We start from the raw sequence: 21912 nt of genomic DNA, 5'->3' as shown, positions 1-21912 counted from the left end.
CCTTAGAATTCACACACACTCTCGCTCTCCCATTTTATCCCGGAGCTGCTAATGAAAGCTGAGGGCAGCCAGGTCTCCCCTCTTACCTGAAGCACTGGTGGGGTCCAGGGGGAGGAGAGGCCTCCTGGGACCGGGACTGGCCGCGGGCAGGTGGGGGAGCCGCAAGGCCAGGCCGCGGCCTCACCGCCCACCTCCCCCCAGCGACGCCTTCCTGGAGGGCTACGTGCAGCAGTTCCTGTACACCTTCCGCTACTTCTGCACGCCCCACGACTTCCTGCACTTCCTCCTCGACCGCATCAACAGCACCCTGTCCAGGTATGCTGCCACCTCGGCTCCCCGTCCCCGCCCTGCAGGGGGCGACACAGCCACGGGGCAGACCCCGGGGCACCTCCTTAGGCTGTGAAGGATGAGGAGTCCCTGTGACGTTGACAAGGACAGAGGTGGAGCTCGGCCGAAGGTCGAGGCGAGGACAAGGCCTCAGAGAAAGGAGCCAGCGGTGGCAGGAGAGCCAATGGCTGGGAGAGGCCCCTGATGCCCATGGAGGGGGCAGATGGTGGGGACAGGCACAGGTGGGAGTCAGACGATAAGCGATGAGCACCAAGGCGTGAGGCAGGAGGAGGGTGCTGCCTGAGCGAAGGGGTGGTGGGTGGTGGCTGGACACACTCTGGCCTGTTCTCCCAGCTGGCCTGTCACCCCCCCCGCCCCCCCCCCCCACCCCCGGCCACACTTCTCTCACCAGGACTGCCCATCCACGCCCAGGCTGGGACCCAGGGGCAGCCTCAGGCCGTCAGCATCAGGTCCCTCCTTGGGGAGGAGGGAATCACAGGAGACCCACTCCCCTGCTCCCTCCACATGTGCAGCCAGGCTCCCACCCTGCCTCTCCAAGCACTGCTCTCACTGCTGCTTTCTGCCCCCCCTGGTGCCCTGGGGGCGGCAGGTGCTCCAGGGCAGAGCATGGGTGGGGGTGGAGGAGAGTGGCGGGCCCCTGCTCCCAGAGGCTGCCTCTCTCTTCTGTCCGCAGGGTAGGGCTGAAATAACCCCTCAAAGACAGAGCCGCATCCAAACCCCATGCACGCTCCTTTGCTTGTTGGCATGACCCCAGGCGAGGCACCTGCCTGTGCTGGGCCCTCACGGCAGCAGACAGGCCTCTCGATGCTGGCGGGGGATGCTGCACAGCTGCGGCCTCTTCCCATCTGCCTCCAGGGCCCACCAGGACCCCACCTCGACCTTCACCAAGATCTACAAGCGGAGCTTCTGCCTCCTGCAGGCCTGGGTGGAAGACTGCTACGCTGTGGACTTCACGAGGAACGCTGGGCTGCTGGGGAGACTCGAGGACTTCATCTCCTCCAAGGTGACCGCTAGGCAGGGCCTGCAGCCCCCATCCCGCTGAGGGCACACTGTGGGAGGAGGAGCCACCATCCCCACCAAGGAGGCAGCAGTGACCACCCTGTGCTTCTGCCCAGGTCCTGCCCCTGGACGGCTCCGCGGAGCACCTATTGGGCCTCCTGGAAGTGGGCATGGACCGGAGGGCCGAGGGCGCCCCGCGCAGCACAGACCTGGAGGACCCCAAGGAGACCGAGGAGGACACCAGACCCCTCAATGCCCTCTGTAAGAGGCTCTCAGAAGACGGAATCTCCCGGAAGGTGGGGGCCTTTCCCAAGGGAGGGCCTCCCAGGGCAAGCAGGTGCCTGTCCCTGAGCCTAGCCTGCAGGACATGATGAGTGCGTGCACACACACATGTACACGAACACTCAGGCACATGCACACAAGCACACACCTGCTCACACGTCATGCACATGCATGAATGTGTGCACACTCATGCATGTGCGAGTGCACACTTGCACACAGACATGCCCTTGTACACACACACGTGTAAGCACGCATGCATACACATACACACACACTCCATGTTACAGTCCTGGGCACCAGCCCTCTGGGGCTGCCACTTCCTGTCTCCTCCTCACCCTCGGCAAGGACAGCAGAGGAGCCTGGCCAGGCACTCAGATGCCCTCACCTTCCTGACCCTCAGGCCAGAGATCCAGTGGAAGAAACCACTGCCAGGAATTGGCCTGGAACAGGGGTGGGATCTGAGGGGACCTTTCCATAATCTATGGGAACAGCCCCAAGTTTCAGCAGCTCTGTCCAGGGGGAACTCACTCAAGTGACCAGCAGGTGTCCTCCAGCCAGCATGGCTGCGGGCGGGAGGGCTTTGCTCTGTGGCTCTAGCTGAGTCACTCTGAAGGGTCCTGGGCCTGGAGCCGGCCTGGGTCCTCCCCCCGCCCCTGTTCCACCCCCTGCCCTGCCTGGCCTTGCCCTGCAGAGCTTCCCCTGGAGGCTGTCCCGGAGCAACGGGCTGGTGCTGCCACACAAGGAGCGCCAGTACACTATTGCGTCCGCCCTGCCCAAGCCCTGCTTCTTCGAGGACTTCTACGGCCCCTACGCCAAGGCCAGCGAGAAGGGGCCCTACTTCCTGACCGAGTACAGCACCCACCAGCTTTTCAGCCAGCTGACACTGCTGCAGCAGGTGAAGGGGTCCGCACGGCCCAGCCAGTCTGGCGGCAGCAGGCCCCTGGCTGGAGGGCAAGGGGGCGTCTCGGGGAGGGACGCTCTGGCGCTCACAGGCCCTGAACAGATGTTTGCTGGAGGGACACACAGAAGGGCAGTGAATGGGGCCAGTTGCTGGATGCTCAGGCCCAGGGGAGGCCCCAGGAGGAGCTTGGGCTCCCGTCCCACACAGGGCACACAGGGCCCAGTCCACAGGGTCCTGACACTCCCACCTCGCCAGCACTGGAGGGCACTCTGCGGGCCTCCAGGGGGCGTGGGCCTCCTCCCTCTTGGAGCTGGGCGCCCAACAGGGCTCAGGCATGCCCCTCTGGTTCCGTCCTGAGCCCAGCCCCCAGGCATCCCCTTCCCAGGCCCACTGCCATCCTGGGTCCCCATGTCACTTGGCAGGTGACAGTGACCCAGTGATCACGACTGTCCAGACATCAGGAGTCTCCTGGGCAGGCGCTGAACCTGTGACTTCAGAGGTGCCCCCCATCACCCCCAGCCCCCAGGGACACTGCCTTGACCAGGAGGCCTCCGGGGAAAGTGCCCTGAACGTCTGTGTCCTTGTCTCCTGCAGGAATTGTTCCAAAAGTGCCATCCCGTCCACTTCTTAAACTCACGAGCCCTGGGCGTCATGGACAAAAATGTGGCCATCCCCAAGTGAGTGACCCCCCCGGGGTGTCTGCCCCGGAGTTCTGGAATGGGGGTTGGCGGGAGGGCTTGGGGTCTTCACTTAGGTGTCTCGTGGACACTCTCCCCTGAAGGGAGATGCTGGTGTCAGGAACAGCCCCGGAGCCAGACCCTCCCCACTCTGCAGAGCCTGACCTGCCGGGCCGCCTGCACCCAGAGAGCCCCCTGCAGCCCCAGGGCCGGGAGGGCCGCCTGCGCCCGTCCTCGCTGTGATGCGCACCTGTGTCTCTTCCAGAGCCAGCTCCTCGGAGTCTCTGTCGGCCAAAAGCGGCAGCTTATTTCTTCCCAACTACGTCCAGGACAAGTACCTGTTACAGCTTTTAAGAAGTGCAGATGACGTCAGCACCTGGGTGGCTGCTGAAATTGTGACCAGCCACACCTCCAAGGTTGGCGCCTCCGCAGCTCTGATGTCAGAGCAGGGTTTGGGTCCAACTGCACGGGCAGGCAGCACCTCCTGTGGCATCCCAGTCGTTAGGTTCTCCACGTGCATGGAATCCAAGGACCCAGCAAGGCGAACGGTAAAAGCAGTGCCACAGCTTTAGCCACGGTGACATCAGACACTGACCAGCTCCGCAACATTCACCACCTGTCACACCCCAGCCTGACATGGCTCTTCACTCTACTGGGGATGCACACTGGCTCTGGTCCACCACAACAACCCCCTATCATCTGGGGAGCCTTTACATGTGTGCACGCACACACAGTCTCACACATGTGCATGCTGTCATATGTACACAGTCTCTCACACTCCCTCTCACGAATCCCTCACACACAGTCCATCACACACCGTTGCTCTCACACACATCGTCCCTCTAACACACAGACCCTCATAAACACAGTCTGTCACACACACAGTCCCTGCTCAAACACACACACAGCCCCTCACACACTAAGTGCCTCTCACACACAGTCCTTGTCACAGACACAGTCCCTGTCACAAACTGTCCCTCTCAGTCTTTCTCTCACAACAGTCCCTCTCAACAGTCCTCACATACAGTCCCTCACAAATGCTGTCCTTCTCACGCACAGTCCCTCTAACACAGCCCTTCATACATATAGTCCCTCACACACACACGTTGTCTCCTACAGACAAACCTTCTCACACACATTTCTTCAGAAAGTCACTCACACACACAGTCCCTCGCACACATAGTCCTTCTCACACTGTCCTTCCCACACACACAGTCCCTCTCAACACTCCGTCAAATATCATCTTTCCCACATACAGTTCCTCTCTCACACACATTACCTCACACATAGTCCTTCAGACACACAGTCGCTCACACACATATTTCCTTACACATCCATATCCCTCTTGAAACATAGTCCCTCTCAGTTTCTCCCACAGAGGGCCTCACAAACACAGTCCCTATCAGAGCTCTCACACACAGACCCTCACACACATACAGTCCCTCTCAGTCCCTCACACACATACATCACACGCACAGTCCCTCTCAAATACAGCCTCTGTTGTTCACAGTTTCTCTCACACACATACACTCCCGCTCACATGCACACATCTCACATACCTTCCCTGACACATTCCTCTCACACAGTCTTTCTCACGCACAGTCGCTCTCATCCACAGTGCCTCTCACACACACTCCCTATCACACACATTTCCTTTCACAGACACGGTCCCTCTCACAACCTGGCCTTCTCTTCCACACTCCCTGACACACACAGTTCCTCACACACACAGTCCCTTTCACACACGGTCCCTCTCACCACAGTCCTTCTCAAGCAGTCCCTCTACTCACACAATCCCTCTCCAACAGTCAGTCTCATCCAGTCTTTCACACACACACACGCCCTCTCACATGCAGACATTCTCACACATAAAGTCCCTTTCACAGTAGTCCCTCAGACACTCTCACGTACGTAGTCCCTCACAAAGTCTCTCTCGCATATAGTTCCTCCCACACACACATCCCTCTCACATAACCGTCCTTGTCACACAGTCCTTCTCACTCAGTTCCTTTCACACACAGTTCTCACACAGTCCTTCTCAGCTGCACCCATAGTCTTTCACACGCATATTCCCTCTCACACATAAAGTCCCTCTCACAAATAGTCCCTCAGATATATCCCTTGCACACATAGTCCTTCACAAACAGTTCCTCTCACACACAGTCCCTCACATACATATCCTTCTCACACATAGTTTCTCTCACACACAGGCTGGTCATACAGTCCCTCAATACACAGCCCTGCTCACACACAGTCTCTCTCACATACACTCCCTCTCACATATAGTCCGTGTTTCACTCACAGTTCTTCTCACACATAGTCTCTCACACACACATGCCTCTCTCACATGCAGTCCCTCACACAAAGAGAATTTCTCAGTTTTTCTCTCACACAGTTTGTCCTTCTCACAAACACAGTCCCTTTAACACAGTCCCTCAAGCACACACAGCCCCCCTCACACACATACCTTCTCACACACACTCCCTGACCTACTTTCCCAGGCACACAGTCCCTCTCACATAAAGTTTGTGACACAAACAGTCCTCACAATCCCTCAAATAGTTTATATCATACACATGGTCCCCCTCACAACCACAGTCCCTTTCTCTTTCACAGTTTCTCTCACACACATTCCCTCCTATCGGTCCCTCACACACAGTCTTTCTTTCATACACGTCCTTCTCACGACACAGCCCCTCATACACATGGTCCATCTCACACACATAGTTCCTCTCACACACAGTCCCTCACTACCACAGTCCCTCTCACACACCGTCCTTTTTATACACACTGTCCCCCTCACAATCTCTCTCACACACAGTCTCAAACATACATAGTTCCTCCCAGTTTTTCTCACACATAATCCATTACACAGTCCCTTTCACACACGTAGTCCATCTCACACACACTCCTCACTCATTCCCTCCAAAACACAGTCCCTCTCATAGTTCCTCCTACGCAGTCTCTCTCACATGCAGTTCTTCACAGTCCCTCACACACACGATCCTTCTCACACTCAGCCCCTCTCATACACGATCCCTCACATACACAGATCCTCACACTCAGTCTCTCAAACATACATTCCTCACATCCACAGTCCCTCTCACACACAGACTCAAAACATAGTCCTTCTCATACACACAGTCCCTCATACACACAATGCCTGTCTCACAGTTCCCACAATCCCTCACACACAGACCTTCAGTCTCCCACACATATCACTCCCACACACAAAATCCTTTTCATACACGTCTCTCACTCAGTCCCTTTCACACCCATTCCCTCATATACACACCATCCCTCTAACAGTCACTCTCACCCAGTCCCTTTACACAGTCCCTCTCACACACACATCCTTCACACACAGTCCTTCTCTACACATAGTTCTCACACACATTTTCTCACAACAGTCCCTCACAGAGTGCCTTTTACACACCATTCCACACACACGTAGTCACACACACACACACACACAGTGTCCCTCTCTTTCATACACAGGCACACACACACAGTCCCTCACACACACACTCACACCATCCTCCTGGGTCACATACACAGTTCCTAACAGACTCTCATACACACTCTCAGGGTCCAATCAGAGTACACTCCCCTTAGGGGCTCCCTCCACACTCCTGCCTTAGCTGTGTCCCAGGGCTGGGAGTTGTGACTCCCAGCTGTCCCACTAACCTAAACTGTTCGAGGGGAGGGATCAATTTGGTCACTGTCACATCCCCTTCAGGCAGCACATTGTGTGTCCTCAGCCAGTTTGTGGAATAAATGAAACACAGGTCAGTGGGCCAGTCAAGGTCAAGCTCCCTCTGTTCCCAGGCCCAGGCCCAGGCTCTTGTGAGTCTTGGGCTGGACTATGGCTATCTCAGCCTGAGCTGAGCCATCTGCTTCAGCCAGGGCACTGGGCAGGCCAAGAGGGACAGTCACCTGCCTCAGGGCCACCACTTCTTTCCAGGTTCCCACCTACCCAGGAGGGGTTGAGAGAGGACAGAGGCCCCTCAAGTCCCTAGGGAGTCTGCACATCTGCCCAGGGAATACCCTATTGCCAAGGCCTCTGATTTCCTTACTACCTGAGGCCAGCAGCCGGGTGGGGGTCACCGGGGTCCTGCCCATATGAGGCGGCCATGCTGACAAGCACAGAGGCCACTGTGGGGACCACAGAACTCCTCCTGTGTCATGTAGCCCCTTCCTGCAGGTGGATGCCCACTGCCTCCCAGGCAGCAGCTCCCTTACAGCAAACTCCAGCCCAAATGATAGGGCTCCCCAAGAAAGAACCCCACCATCACTGCCCCTGGAGTGGGCTGCATGCACCGAGGGGGGCTGGGGGTTAGGGGAACACCATTGTTCCGCCCCAGGAGCTGCCTCAGAGCCCACCGAGGCCACCACCTCCCCATCAGAAGACAAAGCCAGGATATGTCCATTCCCAGCATGAACAGCCTCTGCAATTTGTTTTCCCTTTTCAAATATTCTTTTGTGTCTTCCCAAACCCGATGGGGCAACACCAAGACCTGTTAACAAATGCAGAGTTTTCTACTGTTTTCCACCCTGGGGAGAGTTTTTGAGCTTTAGGAGTTTATTAGCCGACAGAGTGCCCTGTCCTCACTTCTGCCAGGATGTGGAAACAGGGCAGCTGGGCTTCTCCAGTTTGTTCTAATCCACAATGTTACAGAGATCGTGAGTGACATCAAAATGTAGCTCCTCCCTGGGGCCGGCCCGGTGGCACAGTGGTTAAGTTTGCACGTTCCGCTTCGGCGGCCTGGGGTTCACTGGTTCAGATCCTGGGGGCAGACATGGCACCGCTCATCAAGCTATGCTGTGGCAGGCGTCCCACATATAAAACAGAGGAAGATGGGCATCGGTGTGAGCTCAGGGCCAGTCTTACTCAGCAAAAAGAGGAGAATTGGCAGATATTAGCTCAGGGCTGAGCCTCCTCAAACAAACAAAAATGTAGCTCCCCTAAATCAGCGTCTTTGAATAAGGGCCTGCGTGGTCGGGCTTCGCAAGGACCTTCCAAGGGGATATGAACAAGGACAGTCGACAGTCACTTCACAGACCTCTGCTTCCCAGGAACATTCCTAAATCTGAGCCCCCAAGGACAGGGAGGACAGGCCCGCTTCCAGCCTGAGAGACGGTAGGCGTCCCGTCCTGAGTCTGCAGATGCCTTTCCCGAGGCTCAGCACCAGGAGCACGGCATGCTCCCGGGCCCCTGCGGTCAGCATGACGCAGCAGGTCTGCAGACACAGCCAGGGTGTCAGCACCCGACCTGGAAGGATGGAAGGAACTCATGGCATCGTTGTGACAAAACTCCTTCCACTGCCGTGAACAGGATGCTACATCCCTGTAAGAAAAAGATAGAAACGGAAGTGTTCAAACAAGACCACTCACCGTGATGCGGAACCAACAAGAAAAAGCGCCCAGTGCATCTCCCAGGAGACACGCTTCTAATAAACTGCCTGTGGACATTTAACACGTGTGCTTATTGCATTCTGAAATGTATGTCCTTTCACGTATCGTGTGTTACTTACTGTGATGTCAGAACAGTCCAGAAGACTGACTTTTACATTTGTAAACTGTGGTCACAGAAGATTGTTAAAGTTCAAAATTTGAGCCAGAAAATGTAATGAGCAGACAGTAAACGTCCTCAGGGATAAGAGTACATTCCACTCGGGTGATACTCTAGGGGTGGAAATACAAGGTCAAGAAGAAAAAGAAACAGTGCAAAGTTCCTCACCTTAAAGAAAAGTTTGTTGTGTTACTTTAGATGAATAATGGTGGGTTAGGAAGCAAAACAGGATTTTGATTTCATCAGCTAGGTTTAAAAGGGACAGAACACAGCAGCCAAGAGGAAGCAGCAACCCAGATATCCCTCCATGGGTGAACAGAGAAACGAAATGTAGTGTCTATGTAGAGTATTATTCAGCCTTAAAAAGGAACGAAATCATGCCACACGCTACCACCTGGATGAACCCGGAGGGCACTGCTGAGTGAAATAAGCCAGTCACAGAAGGACGAACCCTCTGTCGACTCCACGCAGGTGAGGTATACTTAACAGTGACGGAAGAGTCTTCTCTGAAAGTGCTGGAAATTACATACTTTGCATCTATTTAAACCTATGAAAAAAAATTGAGATATCAACTTAAAAAGTATGAGTATGTAGGGGCCGGCCCGCTGGCACAGCGGTGAAGTGCACATGCTCTGCTTCAGCAGCCCAGGGTTCGCTGGTTCGGATCCCAGGTGTGGACATGGCACCGCTTGTCAAGCCATGCTGTGGCAGGCGTCCCACGTGTAAAGCAGAGGAAGATGGGCACGGATGTTAGCTCAGGGCCAGTCTTCCTCAGCAAAAAGAGGAAGATTGGTAGCAGATGTTAGCTCAGGGCTAATCTTCCTCAAAAAAAAAAAAAAAGTATGAGTAGGTAAATGTTTTTCAAGATCCTTTAAGAGGCACTCAAGCCAGAAAGCTAGCAAGTGACAACAATGAATGACCTCCAGGGGCCCATCCGTGTGACCTTCAGTTGCATCAGAATCATCGCAGACAAGGGTTAAGCCCAGGAGAAAGGCATCTGGTTGGGACCTACAGGTGCTGTTCCCACCTGAAGGAAGGCCCCGGCCATGATGACAGTCTGCAGGATGAGGCAGCTCTGAAAGGAAGGGTCAGCTGAATCCTCTGGAATCTTCTAGGAGTCTCTGGAATTGTGTGAAATCCAGGTGCTATGAACTCAACCCCTCAGGTCTGTTCTGAAATGGTACAGCCCGTTAGGAATGAGAATCTCATTGGATGCAGCAGGTGCCGCAAAATCTGGAGAATTTGCCCCTGCTGACCAGGGCACCGCAGAGGAAGCGGTGGGGCCGAGTGGGACCAGATCCCCAATCAGGCGTTGAAACCCCGTCCCTGCAGTGGACTCGGCCGAGTGGACGAGAAGCTGCCCAATTGTTCCGTTTGCTTCTGGACACATTGGCTCCATCTTCCGGGTGGGGGCGCCCTTCCTGCTCCTGCAGCTGTGCACTCACCCCCGCCACCTTGATTGTCTGCACTCCCAGCCCAAAGGCCTGTCCTGCAAGTGCTCTGCTTTTGAGAAGTGAGGCCGACTTCTTCTCTATGCTCCTGGCACTCGCCTTTCTGTTTTGTTTTTCAAGAAACACCTATCCTCCTGCCCAGCCCCCCACAGCCACCTGAGCCCACCTGCCAGCCTCCTTCATGCACAGATGGTGGGGCTCACACTGTTCTGTGCCCCCTGATACTGGGTTACTTAACAGGTCCCAGGATGGTTTCTATTTGTTCGTCTTAAAGGGGAAGACACTGAACGCGTTGTTTTCTCGTTTCAGTTGCAGGTGAATTTGCTGTCCAAATTTTTGCTGATTGCAAAATCTTGCTACGAGCAGAGGAACTTTGCGACGGCCATGCAGATCCTAGGTGGCCTGGAGCACCTGGCCGTGAGGCAGTCCCCTGTGAGTTCCCGGGAGGGCAGGGCCCATGCACGCAAGTGGGCACCCCACGGCCGCAGGGCCTTCACCTCCGCTTTTATTTTAGGCCTGGAGAATCTTACCCGCAAAGATAGCGGAGGTCATGGAGGAGCTGAAAGCTGTGGAGGTACGAGTGCTCTGCAGGGGCTTCCGGCAGCTTGTGTCCAGCTGGGCTTCTCCCTCACAATGTGCTCGGCACGCCTCTGGGGGGCCAAGCCTGCATCATGGCCCCCAGACCACAAGGTGCCCTCAGAGCTGTGCACGGCATCTCCCTGCGGGACCTCTGCAGCTCACCTGGGCAGTGGCGGCCGGGGAGCTCTGGGAGCCCTGTCTGCTGGGCGGGTGCACAGGGTACAGGTGCCCAGAGGGCCGGACTGAGGTCTGAGGCCGGCCTGAGCTTGGCTGCCTGGCCAGCCTCCTCACAGCCCGGCGAAGTACAGAGGGGGCCTCAAGAGACCACAGGGAGGAAGTGGTGGAATGATGGGGCATGTTTCCCGAATGGGGCACAGGGACAGACGCAGCAGCCGCCCAGGCAGGTCGGCTCACGGCCGCAGCCCCTGCCCGGACACAGCTCTCTACGGCTAGGAGGGCTGGTGCGCCCTCGGTTGACACCAGACACAGGGCTCCCGCAGCCAGCCATCTTGGGTCTCAGTCTCATTGGGGCAGTTGAGTCACCTGGAGAACAGGTTAGGAAAGGAGTCTGCCATTTCAGGAGCAGGAAGTGATGGCGTCAGTGCTCCTTTTGCATCTGCAAGCTTAAGATGTCTGGACTTTCAGCCCCCAATCCAATAATCCAAGGTGTAGCCCCTGTGCAGGAACAACACGGACATCAACGGGGACTGGCCAGGCTGAGAGCCCTGGACTGAGCTCTCCCTCTCTCCCCCCACCCTGCCCCCACTCCCCCACCCCCGGCTGGGCCCCCAGGTCTTCCTGAAAAGTGACAGCCTGTGTCTAATGGAAGGGCGGCGCTTCCGGGCCCAGCCCACCCTGCCCTCAGCCCGCCTCCTGGCCATGCACATCCAGCAGCTGGAGACCGGCGGCTTCACCATGACCAACGGGGCCCACAGGTGGAGCAAGCTCAGGTGAGTGGGTGGCCTCCCCGGCCCTCCTGCTCCTCTGAGGCCTGGGCCCCTCCCCCAGCACTGAACCCCCACCCCCCCACCCCCCCCACCCCCCGCCCCAGCCCAGGGCCTCTGCAGCCTCCACCCCGGGTGATCTCCTGCCTCTTCCTTTTCCAAAAACTTAGTGCAAGCGTTTCCCACACTTCTGGCATCCGTGGTCTCAAAATGCTGTCCCAAGGTCACCGTGACCTTCCTGCTGGGAGATCTAGGCACACCCTGAGCCCCACCTCTGTGCCACCACCTTCCCTGACCCTGGGTATCACCTCTCTCTCTCCCTGCCTCCAACGACCCCCTTGGGCCCTTCTCCCTAGAGCCATCTGCAGAAGACCCACGGTCAGTCCTCAGCCTGCTCCTGTGGTCCCCTCGTTCACCTGCCCAGCCCACCTGGGGACCTACCTAGGAGGCCCAGACCAGGGGGTGGCTTGTGAAAACCACCACTGTGACCCCAGCCAGAGGACAGCTGCTCATCCCCCCGGGGAAGGTGCAGGCTGCCCTCCCAGCCCAGCCTCTCCTCCCACGGAGCTCCAGGCCCACGTCCCAGCTGCCCCTGGATGTCTCTCCAGATCCGGGGCAGCCCGTCTCCAGGGGGACGCTCACCCCACCCGTTCTCTCTCCCACCTTTCCTCTCCATCGTCCACATGGGCAGTCATGTGGAGGCTGGTCAGGCCACGGCCCAGCTACACACTCCTCAGGGTCGAGGGCAGACAGCCCCCTCGGCAAACACGCCAGGGGACCTGGAGCCCCTTGGTTGCAACCTGCTCCGCTCAAGGCCCTTTCAGTCAGCAGTTTAAAAGTGGTACCTAAGAGACCCCACAATGCACACTAGTCTGTCAGCAAAGTGGAAACTAGGAACTCAAGGGAGTCCACACTGTATCAGGACCATGGCTGAGCCGCTGTCTGCTGCCCGCGCCTGTTTCTTGTGCACATACAGATGTGTTTGTTTTTAATTAACAGTGAAAGCACTCAGACTGGACACACTGCTTCTCATCCCAAATCAGGGTAGGAATATCTGTCTGTGAAGTCCACGGCTGCCCCCGGACAGAATGAAGGACTTCCGATTCTGAGCCGCCAGTTTCCTCAGACGACACTCGGGGGCCTGTGGTCACTATTTAACTTCCGGCTCTCCGGCAAATGAGCCCTGGGCCACAGCGCTGGCTGATTCCCAGGGTGTGAATACTCCCATGGTGGCCACTCTGTAGCTGCCGTTGTGACATCACTGACCACAGCGCTGGGGAGAAATGTGTGCCCAGCAGCCATGAATGCCCCCCTTACATAACCCGGCACCCCCTCATCTGCCTCCTCCCTGCGCCCCAACGGCTGGCACTGGGTTTCACTCATGCTGGAATCCTCAGCACCAACCAGAGCCCAACACAGATTTTCAGTCAATATTTGTGAGCTGAAAAGTGGATGGATGGACAGAAGGATGGATGGGGGGTGGACAGACAGGCCTGGGTAATGAAATGAGGCTTGGCCTAAATCCAGGACACTCACCCCTCAGAGTCTGTACTGGAAGAGGTTGGTTTCGACGGTTCCTGAGAGCACCCAGGAATTCACTGGCCTGAGAAGGCTGCTCCTTGTGACTTGTGCAGACTAACCTTTCATTTCTTCCCCCAACACAGAAACATAGCCAAGGTGGTGAGCCAGGTCCACGCATTCCAGGAGAACCCCTACACGTTCGCCCCCGACCCCAAGCTGCAGTCCCACCTCAAGCAAAGGATCGCCCGTTTCAGCGGAGCCGACATTTCCATTTTAGCAGCGGACAACAGGGCCAACTTCCACCAGATCACCAGCGAGAAGCATTCTCGGAAGATTCAGGACAAGCTACGCAGAATGAAAGCCACGTTCCAGTAGCGGAGGACGAGGGTCTGGGCGTGAATTTCAAAGCAAGGACAGACCCGGGTAGAAAGGAGCCGCCTGGCCCTGAAAGTCCACGCCAGGGCAGCACCCGCTGCGTTAGACAGGGACCCCAAACCACAGGGAAGAGCAGCCAGGGGCTCCGCCTAGGGGCCGGGCCACACCAGGAGGGGGCACCCAAGATGAGGCTGCGAGGGACTCGCCGAGGGGAAGGAGCGCTGGGCTCAGACCCGACCCGAGAGGACGAGGACAGCACCGGTGGAGACGGGGTGTTTCTGCTACAGTTTAAAAATCAAATTTGAAAACTCAAAGTGACAGTAGAGTAAGGGAGCTCCCCAGGAGCTGCAGAGCCATGTATACTCAGAGATGAACGGCTCTCGCCCAGTTCCCTAGTGATCCAGCCCCCCAGAACCCCACACCCACACACCCGGCTCACACTTTTAAACTCACTTGCCCACTGAGCAGTGTTTTCATGAGTCTGGCCTGTGTCTGCCCAGCAACGAAGGACCGAGACTGACCTCTGACGCCAAACCAACCACAGGTCCCAAGGGGGTCCAAAACCTACCATGGGGCCCCTGAGACTTCCTGGTGGCCCAAGCCCCAACCTGCGTTCACACTCTCACCCCCCAGACCTGCCCCCACATCTTAGACTCCCCCTACTTCCCCTGACCCTATCTAGATGACCTCGCCCTCCACATGTCCCCCCAGACCTCCCCCCTTCCCCAGAGCCCGTCCAGATGACCAGGCCTCCACACCTTCCCCCACAGCCCAGACCTCTCCCCAACTTCCCCTGACCCAGTCCAGATGACCCCACCCTCCACAGCTCCCCCCACACCCCAGACCTCCCTCCACAACCCCCAGACCTCCCCTCTACTTCCCCTGACCCCTTCCGGATGACCCCACCCCACACACCCCCTCCTCCTCCCAGGCCCAGATCACTAGGTACCCGGCTCATCTCACCGTGTCCCAGCCACAGGTTAGTGGGCGTGCCCAAGCCTTGCAGCCCTTCCTGCCAACAGGCCTGGTGTTACCTCCGTCCCAGCCTGGCCTCTTGCTGCGGGTGAGCGCCTGGCAGCTCTACACTGGCAGCCACCCACCCCTGTGGCTTTGCACTGGCAGTCCCCAGCCCCCCATGGCCCTGGTGAGCCCACTGTCCCTGCAGCTTAGAACAGCTCCTGGTGGGGCAGGTATGCGCTGGCCAGGGCTCTGCTTCCTAGCAAGGCATGTGGGACAGACAGCAGCTCCAGAGCAGAGACGTGGCCTCAGGGACCCTGAGAGGGTCCCTCTGCGCAGCCTGGGGGCCGCAGCGCTGTGACCAATGCCCATGCACCTTCAGCAGCCATGCATGCGATGCGCACACCCGCACCTGAGCTCCCACAGCTTGCTGTCACAAGCCCTCTGTCAGAACCGACAAGGACGTGAAGTCAGCTGTCTCGATGGCACCCAGCTCCTCCTCAGGCTGTTTCCGAACAGCTGGTGCTGAGCGTTGCTCAGTGGGTGGAGGCCGCCCTCACCAGGGGCCTGGGGACCAGGACAGGCTGTCACATCCCCCCAACAGGGATGCCTGACCCCCTGGCGCCATCCCAGGCCCCCACGTTCTTATGTTGCAAATCACTGCAAGACCCAAGATTGCTCTTTTGAGTTTTAGAATTAGTGATTCTTTAGAGCAACCAGCTGGTGTATTTCTAAGAAAACTGTTACTTATGATAGAATGCTGAATTTTTAATGTCAAGGTGTTTTCCCACATAAATTAATTTGAGACATCCCGGTCCTGCTTAAATGGAACATAGGAGGAGCTCTGTGCTCCTGGCCTTGCGTGGGGAATTTTTTAGGCTTTTATATAAGGATTGTGTCTGCCAATCAACTCTCAAGTTTTCAGATTCAGAATTTAACAAAGATAGTGTCACAAAGCCTGAAGTGAAGTTAATGTCCGGCGCAAATAAACATTCCAGTTCTAACAACTTATTCACGGGGACGTGACTGGGCCTTCAGCTTGAGCACCACTATTTGCATGGCGCCCAAATGTCACGTGATCCAGATTTCTAAATAAAATCATTTCTACCAAGACAGCTTCCGTGTAGCTCATTTTCTTTGTTTACAAAGTGATGCCTGCTGTGTGGGTCAGGGTGACTCCTTCATGATCAGGTGAAGACAGCTTCGGGTGCTCACAAAGGCTCGAGGAGGCGAGAAGAGCTGGGGCCACAGCAACGTCCTGGGCTGGTGCTGAGAAGGGCCAGGTCTGCTGGTTCATTTCTAATTTCGGCCCCACCAGAACCAAAACCCAGTCACTCCAGGCTAGTGAACAAGCAAAGTCACTCGGCTGTCGCAGGAAACATTTGCCTCTGGAGGAAAAGACTGCAAACCACCCAAAATAGCTGACCCGCCGAGGCCTCGCCACGCCGAGGCCCCCAGGCTGCCTGCCCGTCCCACCTGGGCATCTGCTCCTGCCTAACAAGCCCCATGCTGCGCACTGGCCACCCAGACCTCAGCCGGAGCCCAGGGGCGGGGCCGGCCAGGGCAAGGCTGGGGTGCTGCTCCTGGGGCTTGGTCACCACTGGGAAGGGTCCTGATGGAAGAGCTTAAGGTGGGTGGACCCCGCAAAGGGAGGAGTGGGAGGCCAGTTCAAAGAGTTTGGGGTGTAAACTGTTGACGCTTTCTGTGGAAGAGTTGTCGGGAGCAGTTCCTGTAACGAGTGATCGAGTCCTCTGCCCAGCAGGACAGTCCTGGGAGAGTCAAGCTTTTTGAGGAAGACAAGGAAATGGTAAAGTCGTGTCCCTGCAGACAGCAGCTGCCATGGCTGGGGGGTTCTGGTGTCCCGGTCGTGGCGGGCAGTTAGACCCAGATCTCTTCCCTCCTGAGACACAGGTAAGGCGCCACGAAGACGGTGTCCCTTCACTGCACCGGCCTAATCAAATCAACTGGTTTTCTTTCAGAGAAATTACGATCAATGACCCTTCAGGCCCCTGCGAGCCACGCTTCCCAGGTGCCCACCCGTGCAGCCCCCTCTGATGCTGTATGGAGCCTGGCCCAGCATACTCACGCTTGGGGAGCCCCCAGCACGTACAGGGTTTAACCACCCCGCACCCAGCATGCTGAGAGCAAGCCCAAGGTGGCCCTGGGCCAGCCGCATGGAGGTGGAAAGAAAAGTGTCCAACCAGCCCAGCAGTTCCAGCCGGCCCAGCCCAGGAGCCGCCCGGCACCAGCAGGTGCCACTTGGATACAGCCTGCAGGGCCACAGCCAGCCAGCCTCAGCCCGGGAAATGGTGCCCAGGCCAGCCGGGCAGAGGCGACCCGCAGTGGCCCCAGTCACGAGGGAACACAGAAGCAGCCCCCTCCTCACCCCGGCTCCGACCACAGAACCACGGCGGATCACACGGCCCTCGCCCGTTTGTGATGGTTTGCATGGTTTGTGATGCTCAGCGAAGAACTGAAGTGCTCGTTGTGGGCTGGGCAGCACATGAGCTCCCATCTTGGAGACTGGGCTCCAGTCCATGAACAGGACTCCACCGGCGAGTCGCCGGGTCCACTCCCCAGATGAATTTGTGGTGGTCCCTGCTGCTGTGGCTATTTGAAGCCAGCTGTGAAGACTGGGAATTCTCACGGCCGGGTGGGGCCTTGAGCTGTCCCTTCCCCCGGCCCCTCCCCAGCATCCGTCTCCCCCATCAGGGGCTGACCCAAGGAACCGTGGGAACTGATGTTTTGAAGGGACTCTTGCAGGCCACGGAAAAAGAGCTGCACAGGAAGACAGCAGACCAGCTGGTAAAGTGGCTTCTCACAAGATTCAGGTTACAATTCTGAAGACTTTCCATGCACACCAGGAAAGTAAGTTGTAGAGAAGGGAGCCAGGCCTCCCTGTCAGAGAAAGAAGTTACAGAAGAGCCAGTGGGGAGGCGAGAATGACCCCGCAGTGCCGGGTGCAAGGTGGTCCGGTAGAGAAATGAACGCAGGTGTTGGGGTACGTCAGTGCTCGCACAGGCCTCCTGGCTCACCCCCCGCAGGGCTGGCACAGGGCTTCTCAGTCACTGCACCAGCGACGTTTGGGTGGATAATTCTCCGCCGTGGGGCCATCCTGGGCACTGTAGGATGTTTTGCAGCATCTCTGGTTATTTCTACCCTCCAGATGCCACAACACCCCCCAAATTGTGACAACCAACAGTGTTTCCTGACATCTCCAAATATCCCCTGAAGGACAAAATCCCCCCAAGAACCAGTGGCCTCATAGCAGTGACACCCCAGTAGCAGTGGGCACACCATGTACCCAGATCTTGGTGTCCAGATACCATTCTCCAAAAAAAAGCACAGATATTTTGGAGAAATGGCTGAATGGCTGATTCTAGGGCTGGAGTGGGGAAAGTATCAGATGAACCAGGAACATCTTGCAGCGCTAGAAAGCAAGCAAGTGCTTAAAAAAGGGGGGTGAGAGCACAAGAACAGAGGACGGGAGGGAAAGAGGAGAGCTGAGAAGGACTCCCCATGCCCGAGTAGGGTATCATGACCCAAGAGTAAGACGAATGTCCACGAGTCCACACCGAGAGAAATGGGCGACTGGATAAACAAACAGACGAGGAGAGTCCCAAACAACACATGTAGGTGCCCCGAGGGGCAGCTTGGTTCCCCCCGCCTGTGGACTGGACTCGGGGATGGGCCCACACAGGGCAGGGCAAGGAGGAGGGTGACCTGACCATGGAGGTGACAGCTGCCCCCTTAACTGGAGGTCAGGTGAGCATCACGATGCCAAGTCCTAACGACATCAAGCACCTGACACGATGTGGAAGGACGGCCACGTCACCTCCGTGGTCTTCTTCCCAGAAACCCATGACCCCAGGCTAATTATGACAGGACGCCAGACAAACCCACACTGGGGACATCCCACCAAATACTGGACCAGTCTCCCCAACGTGCCAAGGACACTGAAACCAGAATGAGAAACCACCCTGCCCCAGAGGAGACCAAGGGGACAGGATGACAAAACATAGTGCTCACAGGACCCCGGACGGGACCCGGGACGGAGAAGGGACGTAGTGGAAACCTGGTCCGACCCAAATAAAGTCCGCGAGTCAGTCCAAGTGTCGTATGGACGTTCGTTTCTCAGCTTTGACAAAGGCTCTACGGTCGTGTCAGATGTTCATCTGAGGGAGCACAGGGACTCCGTGCCACCTGCAGCCTAGCTGCAAAACTACAATTATCCCAAACTAACGGGTTTTATGAAACTACTGTAGCTAGTATACAGAGATATTAATTTTTGTTTATTGTTTATTCAATGACCCTGCTAAATTCATTTATGAGTTCTAATAATGTGCCTGTAGGTTACTTTCCCTGTTACTCTCACGTCATCTGCAAATCACTGTTTTACCTCTCCTTTCCAATCTGTATGCATCTTCCTCCGTTTTCTCGTCTTATTGCTTTGGCGAGGACTTCTACAGTGATGTCAAATAGAAGCAGTGATGTTGGGCATCCGTGTCTATTCCTAATTTCAGGAGGTAGCCGCTCAATACTCATTATGAACCCTAATGTTAGCTGTGGGTCCTCTTTATCAGAATAAAGAAGTTTCTTTCTGTGAAGTGTGTGTTAATTACGACACTAATTCTGACCACGGGCTATAGCTCTTTGTCAGATCCAGCCCTAAACTGGCCACACGCAGTGATAACCACCCCCTCCCTTGCACACACTGAAATCACAGCAGAACAGGGCCGGGGAGTGGGGAGTGGGGCCGGGGGAGGGGGAGCAGTGCCGGCACATCTGTGAACAACGAACTAGGGCGCACCAAAGCAAAAAGGAGGCGGTGCGACGGAGCCTTCTAGAACTGGAAGACTCCGTAGCTTGATCTGCGCAGCGGTGAAAGGGCATGGCACATGCGTAAAAAGGAACTGAACTTTGCGCGGCTAATGCACGTTGCCGTGTACATTTGTATCTCAATTAAACAGTTTGAAAAGTACAGCCACTATTGTTTGGCAGGTTCTTCCCCGTGGGGCGTGGCAAAACTCTGCTCGGTGTACTCAAAACCTAGGAGGTCCAAAGGCTGGCAGGGAAACCGAGGCACAAGAACAGCCCAAGCTGAACTTGGCTCTTGGAGGGGGCGGGGCGGGGCGGGACGGTGGGAGGGCTGCGTAGACCCGGCTCCCGCTCGGGCTCCGACGCACGGCGGACGCGCGCAGGGTCCTAAGAGCGCCTGTGGGCAGCCTCTCCCGGGCCTGGCCTCCGACCCCAGCACGCCCGCCGGCCCCAGGATGCTGCTCCGACCCCGGCGGCCGCCCCCTCCCGCGCCGCCCTTGCCGTCGCCGTCGCCGTCCAGGAGGGACTCCGAGCCGCGGCCGGCCGGGGAAGCCCCGGGGACCCCGCCCGGGCGTCCCGCCTCGCCCGGCGCGCTGGCGGCGCCCGCGTCCCCGGGTTCGCCTGTGTCCCCCGGCTCGGCGCAGCGCACGCCCTGGAGCGCGCACGAGACGGAGCTGCTGCTGGGCACGCTGCTGCAGCCGGCCGTCTGGCGCGCACTGCTGCTCGACCGCCGCCGGGCACTGCCCATCTATCGCCGCGTGTCGGCCGCGCTGGCCCGCCAGCAGGTGCGGCGCACGCCCGCGCAGTGCCGCCGCCGCTACAAGTTCCTCAAGGACAAGCTCCGCGACGCGCACGGCCAGCCGCCCGGGCCCTTTGACGCGCAGATCCGCCAGCTCATGGGGCTGCTGGGCGACGACGGGCGCAAACGCGGCCGCCGCCGCTCCCCAGGGCACCGGCGCGGACGTCGCCCGGCCCCAGGCGCGCCACCCGCGCCCGCCGAGCCAGGTAGGGGGGCTGGGGGCTGGGGGCTGGGGAAGGGCGGGCGTGCCCCCAGGCCCAAGACCCGGGTAGGTAGGGGCGAGGGCCCGGGGAGAGGCAGGCGCGACCCCGGTGCCCGGCCAGACCACCCGCTCCGCGTTCCAGACGCCCCGCCACTCCTGGCCGCCCGCGACTCCGACGCGGACCCCGCCTGGACGCTCAGGTTCAACCCGTTCCCGCCCAAGTCTGCGGAAACCCCCCACACCCCCGGCTCACCGACGGTGCTCTCCACCTTATCCCCCGCGCCCGGCCGCCCCGAGGACCACGCGCCTTTCCGCGCCCCAAGCTCCCCGACGCCGACCCCCGACCCCGCCTGGGAAGACACCGACTCGCCGCCCGGCCGCCCTGACGACCACGCGCCCCCGCAGCCTGCGCCCCCGTCGCTGAACGCCGCTCTCCTGCAGACCTTGGGGCACCTGGGCGACATCGTGGCCATCCTGGGCCCGCTGCGCGACCAACTGCTGACCCTGAACCAGCACGTGGAACAGCTGCGCGGTTCCTTCGACCAGACCGTGTCCCTGGCTGTGGGCTTCATCTTAGGCAGTGCTGCCGCCGAGAGAGGCATCCTGGCGGACCCACGCGAGTGAGGGGCCTGTGGCCTGACCCCTCTGTCGGTCGGTGCCCCCCTGGCCCCGACCCGGTCTTGCTCTCCTCCCTCACCCCACGCTTAAGTATGTTCAATAAAAAGATTGCTTTTCCTGACTTAATCCTGTGAGTGTGTGCAGGTCCTGCCGCTAGGTAGGAATGGCTCCTGCAAGCAGGGCAGGCAGAGGTCAGGGCGAGGTCAAAATGGTCGAGGGAGGGGCCGGGAGGGCCAGGGCTGCCTGTGCCCCGGGGTGGACTGGAGCCTGCTGAGATGCTGACTAGGGCCTTCCCTAGGAGCCCAGCCTCCAGTGGGAGGGGGCTGCCAGCAGGTAGAATCAGAGATTGGGGTCCTCCTTACAGGCCAGCGTCCTGGAGGTCTGGCTAGAGCCTGCCCACCAGGCCCTTCACCAGCACAGACCCGGTGGCGGGTGAGTGCTATCTCGGGGCACCCTGCTGAGCAAGACAAGGGGACGCTGGGCCCCACTGGGAGCGTCTGGAGGGAAATGACGCCGGCAGCCCTGCCAGAGCCTATGTGGGGGAGGTGTGAGCAGTCTGGCCCCCGCCTGGGTGCCCTGACCCAGCCTGCTCAGCAAAGAGCACACCCAAGGGGTCTAGCCTTGGCCCTAGCCAGGACTGAGCCTCTTGGCTGAGCTGGGTCTGCGTAATGGTGGCTCCTCAGAGGTGGCTGGGGGTGCCCCGCAGGAGAGCTAACACCCAGGGAAGGGACTACTTTGCCCCCAGGGAGGTGACTGGTGTGGGTGGGCCCAGGCGCACAGCAGGGGCTGAGGGTGTGAGAGCTTCGACCTTGCCTGAGTCAGGGTCCCTGCAGTTTTGAGAGGACTTTATCAAAATGGCCTGGGAGTGT

The 21912-nt window shown here is 58.1% G+C and overlaps 2 protein-coding genes across 9 annotated transcripts in view; both read left to right on the top strand.

The window, feature by feature from the left end:
- Positions 1 to 15721, top strand: part of KNDC1 (kinase non-catalytic C-lobe domain containing 1) — a 67149-nt gene extending 51428 nt beyond the window's left edge. For 4 of the 8 annotated variants that reach the window (XM_070631375.1, XM_070631353.1, XM_070631344.1 and 1 more), the window contains 10 exons: positions 202 to 315; positions 1204 to 1351; positions 1464 to 1643; positions 2321 to 2524; positions 3125 to 3207; positions 3473 to 3623; positions 10540 to 10662; positions 10745 to 10804; positions 11602 to 11759; positions 13418 to 15721. In XM_070631375.1, coding sequence (XP_070487476.1) covers positions 202 to 315; positions 1204 to 1351; positions 1464 to 1643; positions 2321 to 2524; positions 3125 to 3207; positions 3473 to 3623; positions 10540 to 10662; positions 10745 to 10804; positions 11602 to 11759; positions 13418 to 13649 — 1453 coding nt within the window. In that variant the 3' untranslated portion in view covers positions 13650 to 15721. The remainder of the gene's footprint in view (positions 1 to 201; positions 316 to 1203; positions 1352 to 1463; positions 1644 to 2320; positions 2525 to 3124; positions 3208 to 3472; positions 3624 to 10539; positions 10663 to 10744; positions 10805 to 11601; positions 11760 to 13417) is intronic. The other 4 variants (XR_011543328.1, XR_011543324.1, XR_011543322.1 and 1 more) reach the window with 3 other exon arrangements.
- A 4158-nt stretch (positions 15722 to 19879) lies between these two features.
- On the top strand, positions 19880 to 21158 carry UTF1 (undifferentiated embryonic cell transcription factor 1). Its single transcript, XM_070626819.1, has 2 exons — positions 19880 to 20429; positions 20568 to 21158. The coding sequence occupies exons 1-2, from the start codon at positions 19880 to 19882 to the stop codon at positions 21047 to 21049; spliced, it is 1032 nt and encodes a 343-aa protein (XP_070482920.1). The 3' UTR covers positions 21050 to 21158.
- Positions 21159 to 21912: the final 754 nt, after the last annotated feature.

This window comes from Equus przewalskii, chromosome 1 (assembly GCF_037783145.1).
Source record: "Equus przewalskii isolate Varuska chromosome 1, EquPr2, whole genome shotgun sequence".
Taxonomy (NCBI): domain Eukaryota; kingdom Metazoa; phylum Chordata; class Mammalia; order Perissodactyla; family Equidae; genus Equus; species Equus przewalskii.
The sequence above is the reverse complement of the archived record's forward strand: the minus strand, read 5'-3'. Positions and strand labels throughout refer to the sequence as shown.